This window comes from Eubalaena glacialis, chromosome 3 (assembly GCF_028564815.1).
Source record: "Eubalaena glacialis isolate mEubGla1 chromosome 3, mEubGla1.1.hap2.+ XY, whole genome shotgun sequence".
Classification (NCBI taxonomy): Eukaryota; Metazoa; Chordata; class Mammalia; order Artiodactyla; family Balaenidae; genus Eubalaena; species Eubalaena glacialis.
In genome coordinates this window covers 155329977-155354691 of record NC_083718.1, presented here as the reverse complement: position 1 = coordinate 155354691, position 24715 = coordinate 155329977, and the positions used below count along the sequence as shown (strand labels likewise).

Below are 24715 nucleotides of genomic sequence, written 5' to 3'. Positions count from 1 at the left end.
TCCTCCCTCTGCTTCATATTTTGGAAGAGTTTGAGAAGGATAGGTGTTAACTCTTCTGTAAAAGTTTGATAGCATTCACCTGTGAAGCCATCTGGTCCCGGACTTTTGTTTGTTGGAAGATTTTTAATCACAGTTTCAATTTCAGTGCTTGTGATTGGTCTGTTCATATTTTCTATTTCTTCCTGGTTCAGTCTTGGAAGGTTGTACTTTTCTAAGAATTTGTCCATTTCTTCCAGGGAAAACTGGACAGCTACATGTAAACAAATGAAATTAGAACACTTCCTAACACCATACACAAAAATAAACTCAAAATGGATTAAAGACCTAAATGTAAGGCCAGACACTTAAAACTCTTAGAGGAAAACATAGGCAGAATACTCTATGACATAAATCACAGCAAGATCCCATTTGACCCACCTCCTAGAGAAATGGAAATAGAAACAAAAATAAGCAAATGGGACCTAATGAAACTTAAAAGCTTTTGCACAGCAGAGGGAACCATAAACAAGATGAAAAGACAACCCTCAGAGTGGGAGAAAATATTTGCAAACGAAGCAACTGACAAAGATTAATCTCCAAAAGATACAAGCAGCTCAATATCAAAAAAACAAAAAACCCGGTCCAAAAATGGGCAGAAGACATAAATAGACATTTCTCTAGAGAAGATATACAGATTGCCAACAAACACATGAAAGGATGCTCAACATCACTCATCATTAGAGAAATGCAAATCAAAACTACAATGAGGTATCACCTCATACCAGTCAGAATGGCCATTATCAAAAAATCTACAAACAATAAATGCTGGAGAGGGTGTGGAGAAAAGGGAACCCTCTTGCACTGTTGGTAGGAATGTAAATTGATACAGCCACTATGGAGAACAGTATGGTGGTTCCTTAAAAAAAGAACTACCATATGACCCAGCAATCCCCCTACTGGGCATATACCCTGAGAAAACCATAATTCAAGAAGAGTCATGTACCACAATGTTCATTGCAGCACTATTTGCAATAGGCAGGACATGGAAGCAACCTAAGTGTCCATTGACAGATGAATGCATAAAGAAAATGTGGCACATACATAAAATGGAATATTACTCAGCCATTAAAAGAAATGAAATTGAGTTATTTGTAGTGAGGTGGATGGACCTAGAGTGTGTCATACAGAGTGAAGTAAGTCAGAAAGAGAAAAACAATACTGTATGCTAACACATATATATGGAACCTAAAAAAAATGTTTCTGATGAACCTAGGGGCAAGACAGGAATAAAGATGCAAACGTAGAGAATGGACTTGAGGACACAGGGAGGGGGAAGTGTAAGCTGGGACGAAGTGAGAGAGTAGCATTGACATATATACACTACCAAATGTAAAACCGATAGCTAGTGGGAAGCTGCTGCATAGCACAGGGAGATCAACTAGGTGCTTTGTGGCGACCTAGAGGGGTAGGATAAGGAGTGTAGGAGGGAGGTGCAAGAGGGAGGGGATATGGGGATATATGTAAACATATAGCTGATTCACTTTGTTATACAGCAGAAACTAACACAACAATGTAGAGAAATTATATTCCAATAAAGATGTTAAAAAAATAGAAAGAAGAATGATTGGAATTAAGTGAGCCAACAAGATCCTCAAGGTCTGTCTACAGAGGGAACTTATCACTCCTCAGCATTAATGACAAAGGTTGAAAAAGAGTGTCACCAGAGCCTTGGCGATCCAGAGCCCTGGGTGATGGGCCATGCACAAGAGCTATAGTTGTAAGGGGATGAGCCCGTTGACGAAGTGTGGCAACAAAACAGGAAGGGAGCAAGGAAAGAGATGCTTTGGCCTCTTTTTCTTCCCATCCTTCAGTCTTCCACTAATGACTCTCATAGGCCAGAAGAGAAGGGGCCCCAGGTGACAGACTTGGTAGAGGTCAGCCCTGCAAGCTACCGAATAAAGAAAAGAAGGAGAGAATGGATCTGAGGGGACAAATGGAGAAAGACGTACATACACCACTTATATCAAATACCACACTTTTCTCAACTCTTTAATCTGTTCCATTTGGATTTGTCTTTTTTTGCACCAATACCACTCTGTGTTTTTTTTTCTTTTACTATGGCTTTATTATATATGTTAATATCTGGTACAGTGAATTTAAAACCTTTCTCTTTATTGTTTTATAATTATCTTAGTTATTAGTAAATGTTAATTCTTCCGCACAATTTTGAGATTAAACTACCCTATTGCTCCTAATATTCTGCCAGCATTGTATTAGAATTTTATGGTCTATAGAGTAATATGAAGGCAAATTTTATCTTTAAAATGTTAATATTTTCCTCCTCCATGAACATGATATTGTTATCCAGTTGCTTAGGTTTAGAAAAATCTTCTGAAAATTCCAAAGAGATCTCACACATTTTTAAAGTTAACTTAATCTGGAGAAAAGGAGTACTATTTTTTCAAATTTATTTTTATTTGTCTATTTTCTTATTACTTTCCATGTAAATTATGTCATCCACGTTTGTTCATTTTTCTCCTTCCTTTCTCATACTTGTGCTACACTGACAGCTTTATTTTCTTATTGTGTTGGATAAAAACCTTTAATTATTTAGATTTAAAGAGAAAGATTACAAAGATTTTTTTCTCATTAAAATGTTTATGGAGATTTTTATTGATAGCCTTTATCAAGATAAGGAAGATCCTTCCTATTTCCATTTTCAAAGACTATAATCACAATATTCCTTGATATAATATTCTTAAGACATTACAGTGTAATTTCTCCTTCATAGATAGTTTAAATTGATCCAGATTATATGATACATAACAAATACTGTTTCATGCTTTACTTTCAAGGAGAGGCAAGTCAAGTTGAAACCTATTCTTGCTTGGGAATTGTTGATTCTTGATGGTAAAAATGAGTTTGAACAAGCAGTCCTACACACTGGGTGAAGTTGCCACCTTCACATTTCTCTTGTGAGGGGAAATTATATCAGGCTTGAAAAATAAGCAGTTGCATGCAGGCATCCACTGGGGTTCTTACAGAAGGTCCTGCTGGTTGCTATATGATGATAGCACATCTGCTAGTGGTTTCTGTGGCAGCAGGAACCCAGCTGATCCATGCATAAATCTACAAGGCATTTGGATGAGGTTCTTTCTGAAGGGCCTGGAGTCCTTCTTAGACCCGTGCTCTGTTCTCTGGGAACAAGTAAATGGGGAAATTTAAGATGCATTTATTCATTCCATCTCTTTCATTACTCCTTTGCTTTGAGCTGCATAGAATGCTATCCAATGCTCTTGAGCTTAGGTTCTTTTTATTCTGTCTGGGATTTGTTTTGTTTTGTTTTGTTTTGTTTGTTTGTTTGTCTTTTTTGGGGGAGGATGGGTGGTTTTTGCTCCTTTTTCACTTCTTTCCTTACAGAGCAGTTAGCTTTAGAAGTTAAGAAAAGTAATATGTAATATGTATGGTAGGTCTCTATTACTTTAAAGAGTAGACTTCCTTCAACTTTCATTAGAAAGGAGGTAATAAACAGAAATAGTTATACATGTGCCAAGTAGCAACAAGTATATGCTACTTATTCCTTTGGATTGATGATAATAGTAAAAAATATTGCCTATGTTCAAGATATCCCTAAAATAGAGTAAACTAATTGTTCCATTTCTAGATAGAGTAGAAGCCAAGATTATGCCCTAAGTAACTAAAATAACTCTGAGAATTTAAACAAAAATTTAATGAGTTGATTCATTTTATACATACATATGTGTATATATGTTTGTGTATACATATTAATATAAGTTTCATTGCTTTATAAATCATGAATATAAATCTCCCACACATATAAGATATAATTTCAGTGATTTTTAGCCCATATGTGTATATTTAAGGGTGGGTGAGATACATTCAAAATACTGTATCTGGAAGGAACCTAGGTCTTTAAACAATTTTGGGAAGCTGGCTTACCATTCTTGAGATGCTTGCCTTTGGTCTTTCATCTTGTTTAAGAAAACTTTAAAGATAAATATTGAATTAGTATAAATATTATGTATAATATATTTGTATTATAAAGAATAACAATAAACTGAACAACCACGTAACTGCAACCCATTTAAGAAAAAAAGACATGTAAATTAAACGAGGTAAAAGAAGACCAAAGTTGGTTTCCAAGGCTGGTGGGACAGCTTCATAAAGTTAAGGAACCAAGCTTCTTCTATTTTACTTGCTGCTCCATCTTCAGCCTCTTCCACTTCAAGGTCCGAGTTCTATCTGAGGTATAGCCATAGGATGGCCTTCAGTCTGGCTCTAAGGAGGAAGGGAAGGTGTGCCTCCTGAATTTAGGAATTGAAGAAAACTCTTTACAGTTCTGTTTATATCACATTTACCAGAAAATCAGTCCTATAGTCTCACCTGGCTGCAAGGAATCTGAAAAGTGTAATCTTTGAGTTGTCCAAGTTACTCCATAAACACTGGATGTTCTTTCTAAGTAAGGAAGAAAGACAGAATAGTCTCTGTTAAGAGACAACTAGCAATTTGTATGGCAAGGAGTAATTAATATATTTTAGATATTGAGCCTTTGAGCTCTAGTTGTTGTAAATGTCTTCTTCTTTATCAGGGCTTATCATTTTACTTTTTTTATAACGTCTTTAGATATAAACACTATTAAATTTAATGGAGTTGAATTTAACATTTGCCATTGACATTTTATTCATAGGAATAAAAGGAATTTGTTCATATTTCAATTTCATGAAAAGTTTGCTGTTATAAAATGGTCTAACATTTGCATAGCTTTGGCTTTCACAAAGGATTAATCTTTGTTAATTTGATCCATTTGGGACACATTTGTGTGTGGTGTGAAGTGGAGATTCTAAGGCTCTGCTGAAGAGCTGATACAGGTGAGATAAATCTTGAATTCGGTTTTCATCAAGGAGTTTATTTAAATCTTTCTGAAGAATCGTTGTTAAGTGTTCACCTAGAAGTTGTTTTTCCACAGTAGCAATTAACGAGTTTTGGGTGGTCTGATCTAAGTAAGTAATAAGTCTGTCTGCTTCTTCTTCTAGACGTTTGTTAACATGATGAAGATATTCAGGAACCTCTCTTTCCTGCATTAATTTTTGGCCTTCAGCTGCGTAGAGTCGGTTAGTTTCTTCCAAAAATCGTTGTTCAAAAGAATCCTGATAAATTTGCAAATCAGAGAGCATGCTTAAAAGGCTTCGGAGTAAACGTCTATCAATTGCTTCACTATTCCTTTCCCAAATGGAGGGTAGCATTGAATTTTGAAGAACGTAAGTCTTATCCAGAAACAAAAAAATGCTCCTGATCATGATCATTTGTCTGCAATGGTTTTGCCAACATCTATCGATCTTCTTTAGAAAAAGAACACTATCCAATGAGTCCTCTCTGAACTGATGAATTTGTGCTTTGATGTGATCGTCACAGATCTGTCTCAGCTGTTTGTACAAGTTTGCAGAAATCTTGTAAGAACAGAGATTTTCCACAGCCTGATAGAGTTCTTCTTAATTGTTCTTAATTGAAGTACTATTCTGGATTAGCTTCCACTGCTTTTTTCAGTTTCTGCCACATTTCATCTGTGTAGCTTTCTGGTAATTTAGGCTTATCTTTAAAGTTCTTGATCACTAACTTCTTAGCAGAGCCAGGCTTGCTGTTAGCAAAGCTAGAGACGGTGGTAGAAGATTTGGCTAGGCCGCTTGCGTGATGCACCGAAGCCACAGAAGAGATTCATATACTCTTATTTTTAAGTTGCTGCTGCTGAGATGTTGCAGCAGTTGGTGAAGATGAGGAGGAGGAGGAGGATTCCTCAGCCATCTTCGCATCAAACCCTACAAACTCCAGGGTGTCTTCAAAACGCAGCTTCTTCTGTATCGGTACGTGGCTGGGAGCAGCCACTGAAACTCCCAGGCAGGAGAAGGACGAGGTTGAAGGGGATGCCGAATCCCTGGGTTGTAAAGGAGTGGAAGAGGAGGGAGAGGTGGAATCAAAGTCTTCTCTCTCGTTACTACTGTTACTGCCGCTATTGCTGCTGCTGCTGTTTAACTTTCTCTTCTTGGCAGAGGTGAGTGGTGGTGCTGGTGTTACACCAGGGCAGAGTGGTGCTGGTATTACCATCAGTGGCAGATCTGACCTCCTGAACAGCAGCAGCAGCAGCTGAGGGATTGGGGGAAGAAAAACCTGTTGGAAACATGAAAATAGCGGGGTCAACAGGCAGACGAGCATCAAAAACCTACGTTTATATGCCTGCGTGCGTGTAGGAGAGAAGGTGGCAATGCTAGAGGGGGAAGGGAAGAAAGAGAGGAGAAACAGAGGACGAGAAGGAAAGTGAAGGGGGCGCTGCACCGGGGGAATGGGAGGGTTTGGGAAGGAGGATAGGCTGACACCAGGAGTGAGCAGAACAAGGGTGGAGAGCGAATGAGGAGACAGACAGATAAACGGCCGTGCTGTCCCCCTTCCCTGCTTTTCCGTCTCTCTCCCCCCCTTTCTGCAGGAGCAACTCAGTAAGTCTGTGAGGCTGCAGCTCCTCCTCCTTTTCTCCCTCTTGGCTTGTATGTTTGGGCTTCTTGTATTGTTCCAGTTTAGGTATTACCAATAATGTTATCAGGAAATTTATTGTATATGTCTTTTGTGCATTTGTGCATACATTTCTATGGATTATGTTCCTAAAGTAGAATTGCTGGATCATAGGCTATGTTTATTTTCAACTCTAGTAGAAGATGCTAAATGCTTTCAAATATCATCCTACCACTGTACTCTCACCAGCCATGAACATGAGAAATGCCCTGTACACTGCATTACACCACATTACACCACATTACACCACATTACACCACATCCTCATCCAAACTTGGTATTGTCAGCCTTTTTTATGGTACCCATTCTAGTGAGTGTGATATTGCATTGTGGTTTTAATATGCATTTTCCTGATTCTTAATGAGGGTCTCTACCTTTTCTTATCTTTACTGCTATTTGGGTATTTTCTATGCTGAGATTGTTCAGGTCCTTTAACTATTTTTCTTTCAGCATATCTACCTTAAAAATAATTTTTATAATTAAAGTTTTGATATGAGCCCTTAATCAGTTGATGTTTTGCAAATATCTACCCCTACTCTTTGACACTGCTTTCATCTATCACACTCTTTCCAATTCCACTTATTTTTTAAATGGATATATTAAATCACTGCAAGAGACACCTTACCTGTAACTTTTCTCTCCTTTAATACATTCTTTTATATTCTTGTATTGTAAAACACACATCTCAGAACAGATTTACACAGCTTATATTTTGCATTTATGCACTCCGTTTTCCAGCAGGTAAAATCTAGCATTTTATTTATTGACATATTTGAGATTCTTCATGAACCAGATGTTGCTTAACTGTCGAGTATATGAAACCAAATACATGTTCCTAATTCCAGCATGCTAATATGTATCTCCATACTTAAGCAGTGTTTTTTTTTTTTTTTTCTCTGTTTAGGATCCCTAGAAAAAAGAGCCTGTGTCCAAATTATTACTAAATGTTTATTGGAGGAGGGTGGCAATTTAGGCAGCAAGAGTGAGGGGGGTAAATTAGGAAATAAAGCAAGAAAGGACAGGCATTTATCTTCTTACTTCTTCTAATTTCTTGTATCTGACTGATCCAACTTTATCTGGCAGGCAGTTAACACACCATTCTGTCTGATATTTTTTACACACCGTTCTACCTGATTTTTTTTTACGCAGGCCCTCTGGGCAGCTGCTGGGGAATCTAGATCCTACCTCCCTGATGTGGCATTTCCTTTGAATGTGGAAGTAGTGGGTGGAGCCAGAAGGTCCATGGATCCAGGCAGGTCAGACCCTGCCAATAACAGTGGGATTATGAATGTTTTGCTAAAGCTGGCTTGTCGCCCAGAGGAGAGGGCACACAAGTGTTCCCATTAAGAAATGAAGTAACCTCAGAGGCAGTAGCCAGGTCTCTGAACTGAGCAAGTGGCTTAAGCCAAGATGCAGATGAGGCTAAGTGAGTGTGGGATATGCATATCTGGGTTCTGTACACCTTTTATGCTCTTGTCTACCACAGATGCCCTTCACAGTAGTAATCTAATGAAGACAATGAGCCACAGTAAAGGCACAGGAAGGAAAGAGGAAAAGACATAATCTCAGGGGGTCCGACACCTGTGGTTTGACTAAATCATTTAGTTGCACATCAAAGGGAATTTTCTCAAAAGACAGGATTTCAAAATTCTCTGTTTCTTTTTCTGAGTTACCATGATTCTTGCTGCCTGATCCCACAATTGCTATTTCATTTTCCAGGTGTGATGGAGCCGGCATTTTCTTACGTATCTGGATACTCAGTGGTCATTCTCCTCTTACAGATGATAGTAATCACCTCAGGTAGGGATATCTACTTCTTTTTCATAGTGTGTCACATCTATAAAGAAAAATAGTGAAGGTAAATGACAGTGAAGAAAATGAGGAGGCTTCTTCACTGCTGTTCCTCAGATTCTACCCTTTCTGTTCTAGTTCTGAGGATAGAAATTAGTGTTAAAACAACCTATGATTATAAAATGTTATTTCAGTTTCTGTGTCTTTCTGAGCCCCAACTCCGTGCTGCAATGTTGTACCAAGGAGAAGAGACAGATACCTGGCTGACATCTACTCTCAGGAGACTCAAATTCTCACTGGCAAGTCATAACGATTAGATCCCTTATATTTAAGAACAAACCACGATCATTTATGTGATGATATGAATTATAAGTTGAGTAGGACCTCAGATAAAGAAGTTGGTGTGACCTGGAGCTGTCCACAAATTTTTCTTAGAGCAATAGGCCTTAAGTCTGATAATTTGGACACCTTACAGTAAAAAGGATAAACACTCTTGACAGAGACAGGAATGAATTTGGCATAATCAAAAGGAGGAAAAACTAAGATTATGGGAGGAGCTTGTGATAGTTACCTATAGCTTCATAGCAAATTATCCCCCAAATTAGTGATTTAAAGCAACCATTTTATTATATCTCACATCTGGTTGGGCAGGAATTCTGGCCAGTGCTCAGCTGCGTGACTCTTCTGTTCCACATGACATAGACTGAGGTCTCTTGGTATATTCAGCTAGTGGGTGGAGTGTTCCAAAGGGCTCAAGGTGGCTTCATTCACATGTCTAGCACTTTGGTGGAGCAGGCTGGAAGGCTGGGATCCCCTGGGATTGTCAACTGACATGTTAACCTATGGCCTTTCTGTCATGATGGTCTCAGGGTTGTCAGACTTTGTATATGGTTGCTGACGGCTTTCAGAAAGAATGGTAAAAAAAACAAATGAGACCAGCTCATTTCTTAAGACAGACCCAGAAACTATTGCAGGTTGTCTTCTGCCATATTCTATTGAGCAAAGCAATATCAGAACACACAGTTTTAAGAGGAGGGGACATAAGCACTTTCTCTTCATGGATGGAGCATCAAAATATTTGTGGCCATTTTTAACTCGCCAAAAACTGATACTGAAAAAAGCAGCTGGTGTATTTGATAAGTAAAGGCTGTTGTTCAGCAATAGCGGTCCACATCCCACCTCTCAATATTGGGGACTCTCCACATTCCTTTATTAAATATTTACGGAGTGCCTACCACGTTCAGGCAATGCTTTATGCACTGGGGATAATAAGGAGAATTTTTTAAAAAGATAGAGACTCTGTTGTTGTGTGGCTTACATATTAGTTGGTTATGAGAGAAAATAAAGACAGGAATTAAAAATATCAGGTAATGATACGTGCTACTGAAGATATGATTAGGGGAAATGTTAAGTGGATGGTGATAAAATTTTTCTCTAAGGAGTTGACATTTAAGCTGGGACCTGAGAGGTAAGAAGGAGGCAACGATGGGAGGGTCTGAGAGAAGAGCGCTGCTGTCAGAGCGAAGATATCTCTGAGAACAAAGTTCTGAAGTCAGAAAGGACTTGGCATCAAGAATCAGGAAGAAGGCCAATGTGTCCAGAGCCGAGGGAACTAGGTGAAGCATTCTCCTGTGGCCTTCAGAATAAATCCGGTCTCCGACTTCTTCCGCAGAGCAGTTCACTGTGAGCAGCTCCAGGAGCCACCAGGTGGTCCTGGTGGGCGGAAGTGCTGAGATCAGCTGCCAGCTGTCCCTGCCACAGTGTGCTTTCACGAGCACTATTCCCATCTGGTTTACCTGTACAAGGATGGGGAAGAACTCTCTGGAAAAAGCACTCACAGCTATATGAATCGCACAGTGCTTCTGAAGGACACCCTGGGAGAGGGCAAAGTGACCCTCAGGATCCGCAGTCAGTGTTCTTGATGGGGGGCAGTACCACTCTTTCTTTAAAGACCATGACACCTATGAGGAGGCCATCATGTTTCTGAGGGTAGCAGGTAAGGACAGAAAAGAGTCATCTCCACATTTCCTTGGTAATGCTACCCTGGACCACTTCCTGATATAGTTTGCATATTTATATATGTGCATAATATACATATACATACACATGTAGGGACTTCCCTTGTGGTCCAGTGGCTAAGACTCCATGCTCTCAATGCACGGGGCCCAGGTTCGATCCCTGGTCAGGGAACTAGATCCCACACGCTGCAACTAAGAGTTCACGTGCCGCAACTAAGAGAGCTCGCATGCCACAACTAAGACTTGGTGCAGCCAAATAAATAAATAAATAAATAAATATTTTAAAAGATACACATGTACATACATACAGATATAAAAGTATTATATACATCAATATATAAATATTTATATATCCATATCTTCCTTTTAAATGCTAATATGGCATATACTTTGCTTTGCAGCTTGCTTTTTTTTAACATAATTGTATAAACAGAAAGAAACTTCATATCAGTGTATGATTTTTTTCCTATTCCTTCTATGGTTGCAAAGTTTTCCATTGTTTGGATGATTCAGAATTATTTTACACATATTCTACTTTTTTTTTTTCAGGTCATCACCATTTTATTTTATTTTATTATTTATTTTTTAACATCTTTATTGGAGTATAATTGCTTTACAATGGTGTGCTAGTTTCTGCTTTATAACAAAGTGAATCAGCTATACATATACATATATCCCCATATCTCTTCCCTCTTGCATCACACTCCCTCCCACCCTCCCTATCCCACCCCTCTAGGTGGTCACAAAGCACCGAGCTGATCTCCCTGTGCTATGTGGCTGCTTCCCACTAGCTATCAATTTTATATTTGGTAGTGTATATATGTCCATGCCACTCTCTCACTTTGTCCCAGCTTACCCTTCCCCTTCCCATGTCCTCAAGGCCATTCTCTAGTAGGTCTGCATCTTTATTCCCGTCCTGCCTCTAGGTTCTTCAGAACCTTTTTTTTTTTTTTTAGATTCCATATATATGTGTTAGCATACGGTATTTGTTTTTCTCTTTCTGACTTACTTCACTCTGTATGACAGACTCTAGGTCCATCCACCTCACTACAAATAACTCAATTTCATTTCTTTTTATGGCCGAGTAATATTCCATTGTATATATGTGCCACATCTTCTTTATGCATTCATCTGTCGATGGACACTTAGGTTGCTTTCATGACCTGGCTATTGGAAATAGAGCTGGAATGAACATTGTGGTACATGACTCTTTTTGAATTATGGTTTCTCAGGGTATATGCCCAGTAGTGGGATTGCTGGGTCATATGGTAGTTCTATTTTTAGTTTTTTAAGGAAACTCCATACTGTTCTCCATAGTGCTGTATCAATTTACATTCCCACCAACAGTGCAAGAGGGTTCCCTTTTCTCCACACCCTCTCCAGCATTTATTGTTTGTAGATTTTTTGATGATGGCCATTCTGACCAGTGTGAGATGATATCTCATTGTAGTTTTGAGTTGCATTACTCTAATGATTAGTGATGTTGAGCATTCTTTCATGTATTTGTTGGCAATCTGTATATCTTCTTTGGAGAAATGTCCATTTTTTTTGGATTGGTTTTTTTGTATTTTTGATATTGAGCTGCAGGAGCTGCTTGTAAATTTTGGAAATTAATCCTTTGTCAGTTGCTTCATTTACAAACATTTTCTCCCATTCTGAGGTTGTCTTTTTGTCTTGTTTATGGTTTCCTTTGCTGTGCAAAAGCTTTTAAGTTTCATTAGGTTCCATTTGTTTATTTTTGTTTTTATTTCCATTTCTCTAGGAGGTGGGTCAAAAAGGATCTTGCTGTGATTTATGTCATAGAGTGTTCTGCCTATGTTTTCCTCTAAGAGTTTTATAGTGTCTGGCATAACATTTAGGTCTTTAATCCATTTTGAGTTTATTTTTGTGTATGGTGTTAGGGAGTGTTCTAATTTCTTTCTTTTACATGTAGCTGTCCAGTTTTCCCAGCACCACTTATTGAAGAGGCTGTCTTTTCTTCATTGTATATTCTTGCCTCCTTTATCAAAGATAAGGTGACCATATGTGCGTGGGTTTATCTCTGGGCTTTCTATCCTGTTCCATTGATCTACATTTCTGTTTTTGTGCCAGTATCATACTGTCTTGATTACTGTAGCCTTGTAGTATAGTCTGAAGTCAGGGAGCCTGATTCCACCATCTCCGTTTTTCTTTCTCAAGATTGCTTTGGCTATTCGGGGACTTTTGTGTTTCCATACAAATTGTGAAATTTTTTGTTCTAGTTCTGTGAAAAATGGCATTGGTAGTTTGATAGGGATTGCACTGAATTTGTAGATTGCTTTGGGAAGTATAGTCACTTTCACAGTGTTGATTCTTCCAATCCAAGAACATGGTATATCTCTCCATCTGTTTGTATCATCTTTAATTTCTTTCATCAGTGTCTTATAGTTTTCTGCATCAAGGTCTTTTGTCTCCATAGGTAGGTTTATTGCTAGGTATTTTATTCTTTTTGTTGTAATGGTAAATGGGAGTGTTTCCTTAATTTCTCTTTCAGCTTTTTCATCATTAGTGTATAGGAATGCAAGAGATTTCTGTGCATTAATTTTGTATCCTGCTACTTTACCAAATTCATTGATTAGCTCTAGCAGTTTTCTGGTAACATCTTTAGGATTCTCTATGTATACTATCATGTCATCTGCAAACAGTGACAGCTTTACTTCTTCTTTTCCAATTTGGATTCCTTTTATTTCTTTTTCTTCTCTGATTGCTGTGACTAAAACTTCCAAAACTATGTTGAATAATAGTTGTGAGAGTGGACAACCTTATCTTGTCCCTCATCTTAGTGGAAATGGTTTCAGTTTTTCACCATTGAGAATGATGTTGGCTATGGGTTTGTCATATACGGCCTTTATTATGTTGAGGAAAGTTCCCTCTATGCCTACTTTCTGCAGGGCTTTTATCATAAATGGGTGTTGAATTTTGTCGAAAGCTTTCTCTGCATCTATTGAGATGATCATATGGTTTTTCTCCTTCAATTTGTTAATATGGTGTATCACAATGATTGATATGCATATATTGAAGAATCCTTGCATTCCTGGGATAAACCCCACTTGATCATGGTGCATGATCCTTTTAATGTGCTGTTGCATTCTGTTTGCTAGTATTTTGTTGAGGATTTTTGCATCTATGTTCATCAGTGATATTGGCCTGTAGTTTTCTTTCTTTGTGACATCTTTGTCTGGTTTTGGTATCAGGGTCATGGTGGCCTCGTAGAATGAGTTTGGGAGTGTTCCGCCCTCTGCTGTATTTTGGAAGAGTTTGAGAAGGATAGGTGTTAGCTCGTCTCTAAATGTTTGATAGAATTCACCTGTGAAGCCATCGGGTCCTTGGCTTTTGTTTGTTGGAAGATTTTTAATCACAGTTTCAATTTCAGTGCTTGTGATTGGTCTGTTTATATTTTCTATTTCTTCCTGGTTCAGTCTCGGAAGGTTGTGCTTTTCTAAGAATTTGTCCATTTCTCCAGGTTGTCCATTTTATTGGCATAGAGTTGCTTTTAGTAATCTCTCTTGATCCTGTGTATTTCTGCAGTGTCATTTGTTACTTCTCCATTTTCATTTCTAATTCTATAGCTTTGAGTCTTCTCCCTTTTTTTCTTCATGAGTCTGACTAATGGTTTATTAATTTTGTTTATCTTCTCAAAGAAACAGCTTTTAGTTTTATTGGTCTTTGCTATTGTTTCCTTCATTTCTTTTTCATTTCTTTTTCATTTCTTTCTGCTCTGATGTTTATGATTTCTTTCATTCTGTTAACTTCTGGGTTTTTTGGTTCTTCTTTCTCTAATTGCTTTAGGCATAAGGTTAAGTTGTTTATTTGAGATGTTTCTTGTTTCTTGAGGTAGGATTGCATTGCTATAAACTTCCCACTTATAACTGCTTTTGCTGTGTCCCATAGGTGTTGGGTGGTCGTGTTTTCATTGTCATTTGTTTCTAGGTATTTTTTGGTTTCCCCTTTGATTTCTTCGGTGATCTCTCGGTCATTTAGTAGTGTAGTGTTTAGCCTCCATGTGTTTGTATTTTTTACAGATTTTTTCCTGTAATTGATATCTAGTCTCATAGAGTTGTGGTTGGAAAAGTTACTTGATATGATTTCAGTTTTCTTAAATCTACCAAGGCTTGATTTTTGATCCAAGATATGATCTATCCTGGAGAATGTTCCATGAGCACTTGAGAAGAAAGTGTATTCTGTTGTTTTTGTTTGGAATGTCCTATAAATATCAATTAAGTCCATTCTTGTTTAATGTATCATTTAAAGCTTGTGTTTCCTTATTTATTTTCATTTTGGATGATCTGTCCATTGGTGAAAGTGGGGTGTTAAACTCCCCTACTATGATTGTGTTAATGTTGATTTCCCCTTTTACGGGTGTTAGTATTTGCCTTATGTATTGAGGTTCTCCTATGTTGGGTGCATAAATATTTGCAATTGTCATATCTTCTTCTTGGATTGATCCCTTGATCATTATGTAGTGTCCTTTTTTGTCTCTTGTAATAGTCTTTATTTTAAAGTCTGTTTTGTCTGATATGAGAATTGCTACTCCAGCTTTCTTTTGATTTCCATTTGCATGGATTGTCTTTTTCCATCCCCTCACTTTCAGTCTGTATGTGTCCCTAGGTCTGAAGTGGGTCTCTTGTAGACAGCATATATATGGGTTTTGTTTTTGTATCCATTAAGCCAGTCTATGTCTTTTGGTTGGAGCGTTTAATCCATTTATATTTAAGGTAATTATCGATATGCATGTTCCTATTATCATTTTCTTAATTGTTTTGGGTTTGTTATTGTAGGTCTTTTCCTTCTCTTGTGTTTCCAGCCTAGAGAAGTTCCTTTAGCATTTGTTGTAAAGCTGGTTTGGTGGTGCTGAATTTTCTTAGCTTTTACTAGTCTGTAAAGGTTTTAATTTCTCTGTCGAATCTGAATGAGATCCTTGCTGGATAGAGTAATCTTCATTGTAAGTTTTTTCTCTTTCATCATTTTAAATATGTCCTGTCACTTCCTTCTGGCTTGCAGAGTTTCTGCTGAAAGATCCGCTGTTAACCTTATGGGGATTCCCTTGTATGTTATTTTTCCCTTGCTGCTTTTAATATTCTTTCTTTCTATTTAATTTTTGATAGTTTGATTAATATGTGTCTTGGCATGTTTCTCCTTGGATTTATCCTGTATGGGACTCTCTGTGCTTCCTGGACTTGATTAACTATTTCCTTTCCCATATTAGGGAAGTTTTCAACTATAACCTCTTCAAATATTTTCTCAGTCCCTTTCTTTTTCTCTTCTTCTTCTGGGACCCCTATAATTTGAATGTTGGTGCATTTAATGTTGTCCCAGAGGTCTCTGAGAGTGTCCTCAATTCTTTTCATTCTTTTTTCTTTATCTGCTCTGCAGTAGTTATTTCCACTATTTTATCTTCCAGGTCACTTACCCGTTCTTCTACCTCAGTCATTCTGCTATTGATCCCTTCTAGAGTATTTTTAATTTCATTTGTTGTGTTTTTCATCATTGTTTGTTTGCTCTTTAGTTCTTCTAGGTCCTTGTTAAACGTTTCTTGTATTTTCTCCATTCTGTTTCCAAGATTTTGGATTCTCTTTACTACCATTATTCTGAATTTTTTTTCAGGTAGACTGCCTATTTCCTCTTCATTTGTTTGGTCTGGTGGGTTTTTACCTTGCTCCTTCATCTGCTGTGTGTTTCTCTGTCTTCTCATTTTGCTTAACTTACTGTGTTTGGGGTCTCCTTTTCGCAGGCTGCAGATTCGTAGTTCCCATTGTTTTTGGTGTCTGCCCCCCTGCGGCTAAGGTTGGTTTAGTGGATTGTGTAGACTTCCTGGTGGAGGGGACTAGTGCCTGTTTTCTGGTGGATGAGGCTGGATCTTGTCTTTCTGGTGGGCACGTCCATGTCTGGTGGTGTATTTTGGGGTGTCTGTGGCCTTATTATGATTTTAGGCAGCCTCTCTGCTAATGGATGGGGCTGTGTTCCTGTTTTGCTAGTTGTTTGGCATAGGGTGTCCTGCACTGTAGCTTGCTGGTCATTGGTTCTGGGTCTTAACATTGAGATGGAGATCTCTGGGAGAGCTTTCATCATTTGATGTTACGTGGAGCCGGGAGGTTTCTGGTGGACCAATGTCCTGAATTCGGCTCTCCCACCTCAGTGGTGCAGGCCTGACACCCAGCTGGAGCACCAAGACCCTGTCAGCCACACGGCTCAGAAGAAAATGGAGAGAAAAAGAAAGAAGGAAAGAAAAAAATAATAAAATAAAATAAAATAATTAAAATAAAAAATAATTATTAAAAATAAAAAAATTAAAAAGTAATAATAAAAAGAAAAAAAAAGAAAGAAAAAAGAAGAGAGCAACCAAACCAAAAAACAAATCCACCAATGATAACAAGCACTAAAAATATACTTAAAAAACAAAAAGCAAAAAATGGGCAGGCAGAACCCTATGACAAATGGTAAAAGCAAAGCTATACAGACAAAATCACACAAAAAAGCATACAAATACACACTCAGAAAAAGAGAAAAAGGAAAAAAATTGTATATCGTTGCCCCCAAAGTCCACCTCCTCAATTTGGGATGATTCATTGTCTATTCAGGTATTCCACAGATGCAGGGTACATCAACTTGATTGTGGAGATTTAATCCGCTGCTCCTGAGGCTGCTGGGAGAGATTTCTCTTTCTCTTCTTTGCTTGCCCAGCTCTTGGGGTTCAGCTTTGGGTTTGGTCCCGCCTCTGTGTGTAGGTCACCTGAGGACGTTTGTTCCCCACCCAGACAGGATGGGATTAAAGTAGCAGCTGATTAGGGGTCTCTGGCTCACTCAGAACTGGGAGAGGGAGGGGTAGGGAATGAGGGGCGAGCCTGCAGCGGCAGAGGCCGGTGTGATGTTGCACCAGCCTGAGACACGCAGTGTGTTCTCCCAGGGAAGTTGTCCCTGGATCACGGGACCCTGGCAGTGGCGGGCTGCACAGGCTCCCGGGAGGGGAGGTGTGGAGAGTGACCTGTGCTTGCACACAGGCTTCTTGGTGGCTGCAGCAGCAGCCTTAGCCTCTCATGCCCGTCTCTTGGGTCCGCGCTGACAGCTGTGGGTCGTGCCCGTCTCTGGAGCTCGTTTAGGCGGTGCTCTGAATCCCCTCTCCTCGCGCTCCCCGAAACAGTGGTCTCTTGCCTTTTTGCCAGCTCCAGACTTTTTCCTGGACTCCCTCCCGGCTAGCTGTGGTGCACTAGCCCCCTTCAGGCTGTGTTCACGCAGCCAACCCCAGTCCTCTCCCTGGGATCTGACCCCCGAAGTCCAAGCCTCAGCTCCCAGCCCCCACCCGCCCCAGCGGGTGAGCAGAGAAGCCTCTCGGGCTGGTGAGTGCTGGTCGGCACCGATCCTCTGTGCGGGAATCTCTCCGCTTTGCCCTCTGCAGCCCTGTTGCTGTGTTCTCCTCCGTGGCTCCGAAGCTTCCCCCACGCCAGCCCCCACCCCACCCCGTCTCCGCTATTGAAGGGGTTTCCTAGTATGTGGAAACTATCCCTCCTTCACAGCTCCCTCCCAGAGGTGCAGGTCCCGTCCCTATTCTTTTGTCTCTGTTTTTTCTTTTTTCTTTTGCCCTACCCAGGTACGTGGGGAATTTCTTGCCTTTTGGGAAATCTGAGGTCTTCTGCCAGCATTCAGTAGGAGTTCTGTAAGAGTTGTTCCACATGCAGATGTATTTCTGATGTATTTGTGGGGAGGAAAGTGATCTCCACGTCTTACCCCTCTGTCATCTTGAAGGTCCTCCTATGCATGAGTCTTTGATAAAAGACATCTGTGCTAATCCTTGGTATAGTCACGATGCTCTGATGTGTGTTAATCCTCCCAATATTGTCTTGAGTCATTAGGCTGCCTCCCTACCCTCGCAGCTGCTCGTAGGAACAACTGGCCCCAAGGATGTGCAATGGAGTGGCTCTGGGCTGCTGCGGCCTTGGCCCTTGGCAGCCTCTCATACCTTCCTAAACTAATCTCTGCTGATGGGCACTTGGGACAAAACCCAATTATTTTTTAAAATTTATTTTATCGAACTATAATGGATTTACAATGTTGTGTTAGTTTCTGTTGTACAGCAAAGTGGTTGAATTATACATATATATATTCTTTTCATGTTCTTTTCCATTATAAAACCCAATTATTGATGTTACCTATAGGTTGGCTCCAAGTCATGATTCATAAGCATTTTTGGATTAGAGATCTTCTTTGAGAAATTAATGAAAAAATTAAAATACAAAATTTTACTTATTTTATTTCCTACTCAGTTTCAAGACTAGTGAAATCTACCATTTAACCCTCTTGACTATGTATTTAGATGTCATTTAGAAGTGAGATTATACTATATCATATGCCTTATTATGATAGTATCTGAGAATTTAGCAATACCTTTCATTATTTTGCAGTCACTGGGAAGTATTTACATAAGACAATGACTATCAAAGTAAGCAAAAGAATCACTTTATTATTTTCTAAGGCTTTTTCAAATTTATTACACATTTCTGAATACCCCCAAACAAAGCACATTACATCTCTTTGTAGCTCCAATTATAAACTCAAGTTTCAAATCTTAACAAAGATGAACACAAAGGACAGCTCTATGAGGTCAATTAGAAAGTAGTAAGAATATGTAAGAGTGTACAAAATGGAATTCTGTTTCCAGCCGTATGAGAGGTCTGAATACCCTAAACCACCCTCAGACTACAATAAATATGCTGCAATACCTATCTATTTATCTATCTATCTATCTATCTATCTATCTATCTATCTATCTATCTATCATCTGTCTATCATCTATTTGTCTATCATCTATCTGTCATGTATCTACACACCATTGTTTTTAAGTTATTTTTGAGCTATTGAGAAGCATTGCTAAAGGAAATTTTTCAAACAGAAGGGAAATAATACCAGAAAGAGATGTGGACATTGGGAATTAAGGAAGAGTAAGAGAAATGGTAAATATCTGGGTAAATCTGTTAGAATGTTCTTCTCCTCTTGAGTTCTTGAAAAACCATTGACTATTTTTCTCCACGTTGTCCTACTAATTGGCTCTGGATACAGTTAAGGTACAGTCACAGGAAGTGTACAGCAAATTGTATGTCTTAGTCCATTCAGGCTGCTATAACAAAATGCCACAAATCTGGTAGCTTCTAAACAACAGAAATTTATTTCTCACAGTGCTGGAGGCTGAAATGTTCAAGATCAAGGTGCCAGGATGGTCACATTCTGGTGAGGGCCCTCTTCCTGGTTCATAGCTGGCACATCCCCACTGTGTCCTAACATGGAAGAAGGGATTCAGGGAGCTTTGCATGATCTCCTTCATAATAGCACTAATCCCATTCATGAGGGTTCCAACCTCATGACCCCTGAAAGTCTGCTAATACCATCATATCTGATGTTAGGATTTTGACATGTAAATTTTAGGAGGGACACAAAAATTTAGACCATAGCAGTGGAGGTAAGTAAAAAAAAAAACCTTTAAAACATGTTTGATGGTGGAAAGCAAAAATCAATATTGTCTGATTGGATTTTAATGTATCTAGATGTAGTTGTAATATATAAGACAACTACAATATAAATAGGGACAGTAGAGGGACCTAACTGTAGTGGTAAAATTGGGATTCTAAGTAGGTTGTAGAAAGTCGAGTATGTATATTTTAATACCTAGAGCAACCACTGAAACCAAACAAATGGACAAAAACTGTACAAAATGATAAATTTCAAAACACAAAAGGTAAATTAAAGTGTAATAATAAAAAGTTCAAAGTACTCCAAAAATTCAGGAAAACGGAAACAGAAATAAGAAATAGGGAAAATATAGGAAATAAATAATAAAACTGTAAACTTAAATCCAAACATATCAATAATTACATTGAATGTAAATTATCTAATTTGTCAATTTTTTCTTTACATGTTTGAAGCCATATTAGGTATATGCACGTTTAAAATTGATAAATGTTACTGGTGAAAGAGAACAATCATCATTACAGAGTAGCTAATAATGCTTTCTTACCTTAGTAGCTATTTTGTCAAATGTAGTATGGCTACACCAGTAGTCTTTTGATTTGTATTTGCATTGTATATCTTTTTCTAACCTTCAATCTTATAAAATCTTTTATATTTAAACTTGTCTGTGTGCTTATGCTTTTATGTTCCTTTAGTAAAAGTCATATAATTAAATTTTAATTTGTAAATCTATTTTGACAATAATTGTCATTTAAATGGATCATTTATCTCTTTTGCTTATTGATGTTTCGAATCTCTAACAATTTTTGTGTTTATTTGACCTTCCTCTTTTATATACATGTTTCCATTCTTACATTCACTTTTATTTTATTGTGTATTTTTAGTAATTCAATTTTTATTTTTAAAATTTCAATCATTCTATCTGTTATCACTTATAATTGGCATATAATTTATACAGTATTTCTATTATTTAAGTTATTCCCTTAGAAATTATAACAGGTGCACTTAACTTACCAAGTTTAAAGTGAATTAATACCTTAAACACTCTCAGATTACAATATGACCTTGGAATAATTTAATAACATTTAGCCCCATTCAGTTACATACTGTGGTTATTGGGGAATTTAATTCTAGGTATAGTTAAGCCTCATAAGAGGTTATTATAATCATGCTTTATACAACATTTTTCATTTATATTTATCCATATATTTACAGCTTTTTTTTTTTTAATCTTTATTCTTTCTTGCAGTTCAGACTTTTCTTTCCATCTGGCAACCTTTACCTCAACTTTATTTCAATGGCTACAGAATTTTAGGTTGGAAGTTATTTTCTTTCAATGCATTGAATATATTATTTCACTCTTTTGGCTTCCACTGCTGTTATTCTATTGAGAAATCTGCTGTCACTTTGATTGTGACTCTTGAATGTGAACTGTTCTATTCTCTGGCTGATTAAAGAGATTTTATTTGCCTTTGTGTGTGTGTGTGTGTGTGTGTGCATACCTCAGTGTGGAATTCTTTTAATTTTTCATAATAGGGATTTGTAGGGCTCCCTGATTTTCTAAGTTAGTGTTTTTTACCAGGTCTCAAAAATTATCAACTACCATTGTTTCAAATACTTCCCTTTCTCCATTCTTTAACTCTTCTTCTTTTACAACTTTAGGTAGCTATCAGTCAGAAATTTCTACTCCATGGTATATGGCTCTTTCCTTCTCTTCTTTATTTGCCACGTTTTCTCTTCATGTTCATGTCTTCCCATTTATACCCAGCTTATTAATTACCTCCTGAAATATGACTACTTTGTTGTGAAACCCATCCTTCAAATTCTCTATTTTAGGTATTATGTTTCAGTACCATCTGTTCTATTTACTACTTTTCACATGTACCATTGCTCATGTTACTTTTTATCATTTTCTGTCCTGCATATATTTCTTAGCTTGTCTCTTTCAATTTTTGAAATATAATATGTATAAGTGTTTTATAATATTCTCTCTTATAATTGAAATATCTAAAATTGTTTTGGATCTGCTTCTGATTTCTGCTGAACGTTGTCTTTGTAGCTCTAATTTATTTAACAGATATTTAATAAGGGCCTACTATGTGCCAGGCATATTTCTAAATACTGGGGATTCAACAATAAACAAAAAGTTAAAAGACCCTGACCTTCTAGAGCTTACATTTTAGTGACAACATTTGGCATTAATGAAATGAAAACTACCATCTCTAACTTCTCTATTGGCCCTTTCAGGGTCTTAAGAATATGACAGACTTTTAAAGATTTGAATTGAATGATCATGGCTCCTTCTTTATCATTATTTGTCCATTTGTTACTTAAATAGATTGACTTCGAGCTCCTTCAACATTGTGATGATATCTAGTGCATATTGCATATTCAAATTTTGCCTTCTACCACTGACCTGCAATTACAAATAATTTTATCAAACTGCTCAGTGGCCCATTGTATTATCTCTATGACATTTCTGGAACTCTTTGCTTCTACAGCTCCTAGCCAAGAGTATAAAAGCAAATAAGAGTCTGTCTTTGGTTACCTGTGGATAAGTGAGTAGAGATGGAGCCTCACAGTTTGCATTCATGGTTCAGCCCAAATTGCATGCACCCTCTGGCTCATCCAAACTACCAAGTCTTATCTTGTCATAAAGCCTGGAGTTGCTGTCACAAAATAGGCTCAGAAAAGACAAGTAAATGAGGGTTAGAAGACAGATTTTCCTTTGTCAATGCTCCCTCTTCTCCTTGTTTAGGGGGCTCTACACATCTGTTTCCCTTATTTGTGCATCTTTTCCAGTCTCCGTTTCATTTTGTTTAAAAAAATATTGTTTTTTTAATCTTCTCTTTTTTCCAGTCTCTGTTTCCAATGACCTGTTCCCATTGTATCATACTTGGATGTGTGATATACGTGTAATCCTGACTGTACTGATGATATTTTTTGCCATACTCATTTCTCGTCTACTGCAAACCCTGAAGGGTAAGGGAGGCAGCAAGGGTAGGAGCTCTGAGGATGTTGTCTCCTATAACCCCACCTGAATCTCCTGAGTGTTAAGCCTACACTCTTAAAACTTCTGTTACAGGATTAAATAAGCTCTAGAAGAAAATGGTAGCGTGGGTTATTCACATGTTTTCTTCTACATCAGCAGGAAGAACAAGGGCATTTTAGGGTTTACCTCATGTCTTGCTAAGTGCTCATTCCACTAAATTCCAAAATCCCCCTTAACCGATAAAAGAACAGATAATTGTGACAATAGGGGTTTTAACATTTACATTAAAGACTCAGCGTCAGCAGAGAAAGACCTCAGCCCAGCCACACCTAGCTGCTGACCAATTAATTGTTGAAAGTTTTCTTTCCACAGGGAAGGTCCTCTTTGACATCTCCATGTAACTCTTCCTTCACCTAAAACTTATGACACGGTAATGAAGACACATGTCGAGGGTGGGGTAGCATATGATCCAAATCATGAACAATTCCCATGTGAGTCACATGTAAGCAAAAAGAAAGAGCAGATGCAATAGCATAAGAGCCAGAGCAACAAAAGCAGATTCATTTCATACCCTTCTGAATGCCGTAGCTCCAAACCCTAATTAATCACTCAACCATTGTACTTCTCTGGGACTAATAAATAAGTGTAGTTCCTTTAAGAAATTGGGGGTTACATAGTGAGGAAGAATGAAGACCACATTAAGCTTCATACTCTGCCCTTTCAAGCCCATGAATAAAACTTCAAAAAAAAAAATCTCACTTACTGAAACTTTTCTCGTTTTGCTTAAAGTTCGACATTTAATTCTAGAGGCTTTTTCCCCCATGTGGGCCATAGATACCTAAACTTTAGTCTCTTTTATAATCATTTCTTCCAGTTCTAGATACTGGAAATAGAAAAGAGGTAGAGCTATTTGGACAGGGTTACAGAATCTGAATCTTCACTTCTTGTTATTTACTATCCACTGATTATACCAACAATATTACCAAGGGAAGTAATAAACAGAGGAATGGCTAGGAAAATTAGCACTACATAGTTTTAAGAACTTTCTCCAAAAGAGTTAAACTTCAGCATGTGGAGATTGGGCCTACTGCTATTTAAATTTGAGTTAAGCCTCATACCATGAACTAAAATGGCACCAAATGGTTTAGACCCATAAGTTCAACAAAGACCTGCCCTGTTGACTTTACTACTACAATTGTGAAGGAAGGCTAGTACAACAGGGCACAGCAGTCAGGAAGAAAATCAGGACAAGGGTAAGAAAGACAGGACAAAAGTGTGTTTGCCCCAGTGGAGTCTTATGTTAAGGCTCTGCTTCCTGCCAGAGATGAAAATGAAGGCCCACATACAGGGAGAGGTAGTATATCATCCAAATAGTAAACAATGTCCATGTAAGAAGAGCATGCCAACAAAAAGAAAGAGCAAAAGAAACAGCATAAGAGCCAGAAACGGGCTGTGCTCACTCTAACATAAGTTCATTTTGTCCCTTTCTTGCCACTGTTCTAGGTTTTTCCCTTCTGTCAAAAGAGGATCAGGTAGATTCCAAATTGGTCCTAATTTGGTGGTGTCCAAAATGTCTACCAGTGCCCTAAGCTTGCGAATCAGGAATGCCCCTTTTCTGAGAGGGGCCAAAGTGTGTGTCTTGTCCTGACTTGTTTCTATCTAAGTCAAGCAATTGCAGAGGTATCAGGCTTCCTTTACCTGGACTGCAATTGCCAAAGGAATGGGTCATAGCTATGATATTTGAGTTAATGTTCTACTTCCAAACCATATCACTTAACTTCTTCCCTGACAAATATATTCCAAATATCCCAATATGGAATTAGAACTGTACGTGTCTTGGGAGAGACTCTATTCCCTTTTCAAAATTGTATTCTCCAAGTTT

General features: G+C 38.0%; 1 protein-coding gene and 1 pseudogene across 1 annotated transcript in view; both read right to left on the bottom strand.

Annotated features, from left to right (window-relative positions):
* Window positions 1–4790: 4790 nt before the first annotated feature.
* Window positions 4791–6175, bottom strand: LOC133087195 (cullin-4B-like; annotated as a pseudogene).
* A 3812-nt stretch (window positions 6176–9987) lies between these two features.
* The window catches only part of LOC133087194 (putative selection and upkeep of intraepithelial T-cells protein 1 homolog), a gene marked incomplete at its 5' end in the record, with an annotated part of 38390 nt that continues 23662 nt past the window's right edge, over window positions 9988–24715 (bottom strand). The window contains 1 exon segment of the mRNA XM_061183997.1: window positions 9988–10145. Within this exon segment, the coding sequence (XP_061039980.1) occupies window positions 9988–10145 (158 nt within the window).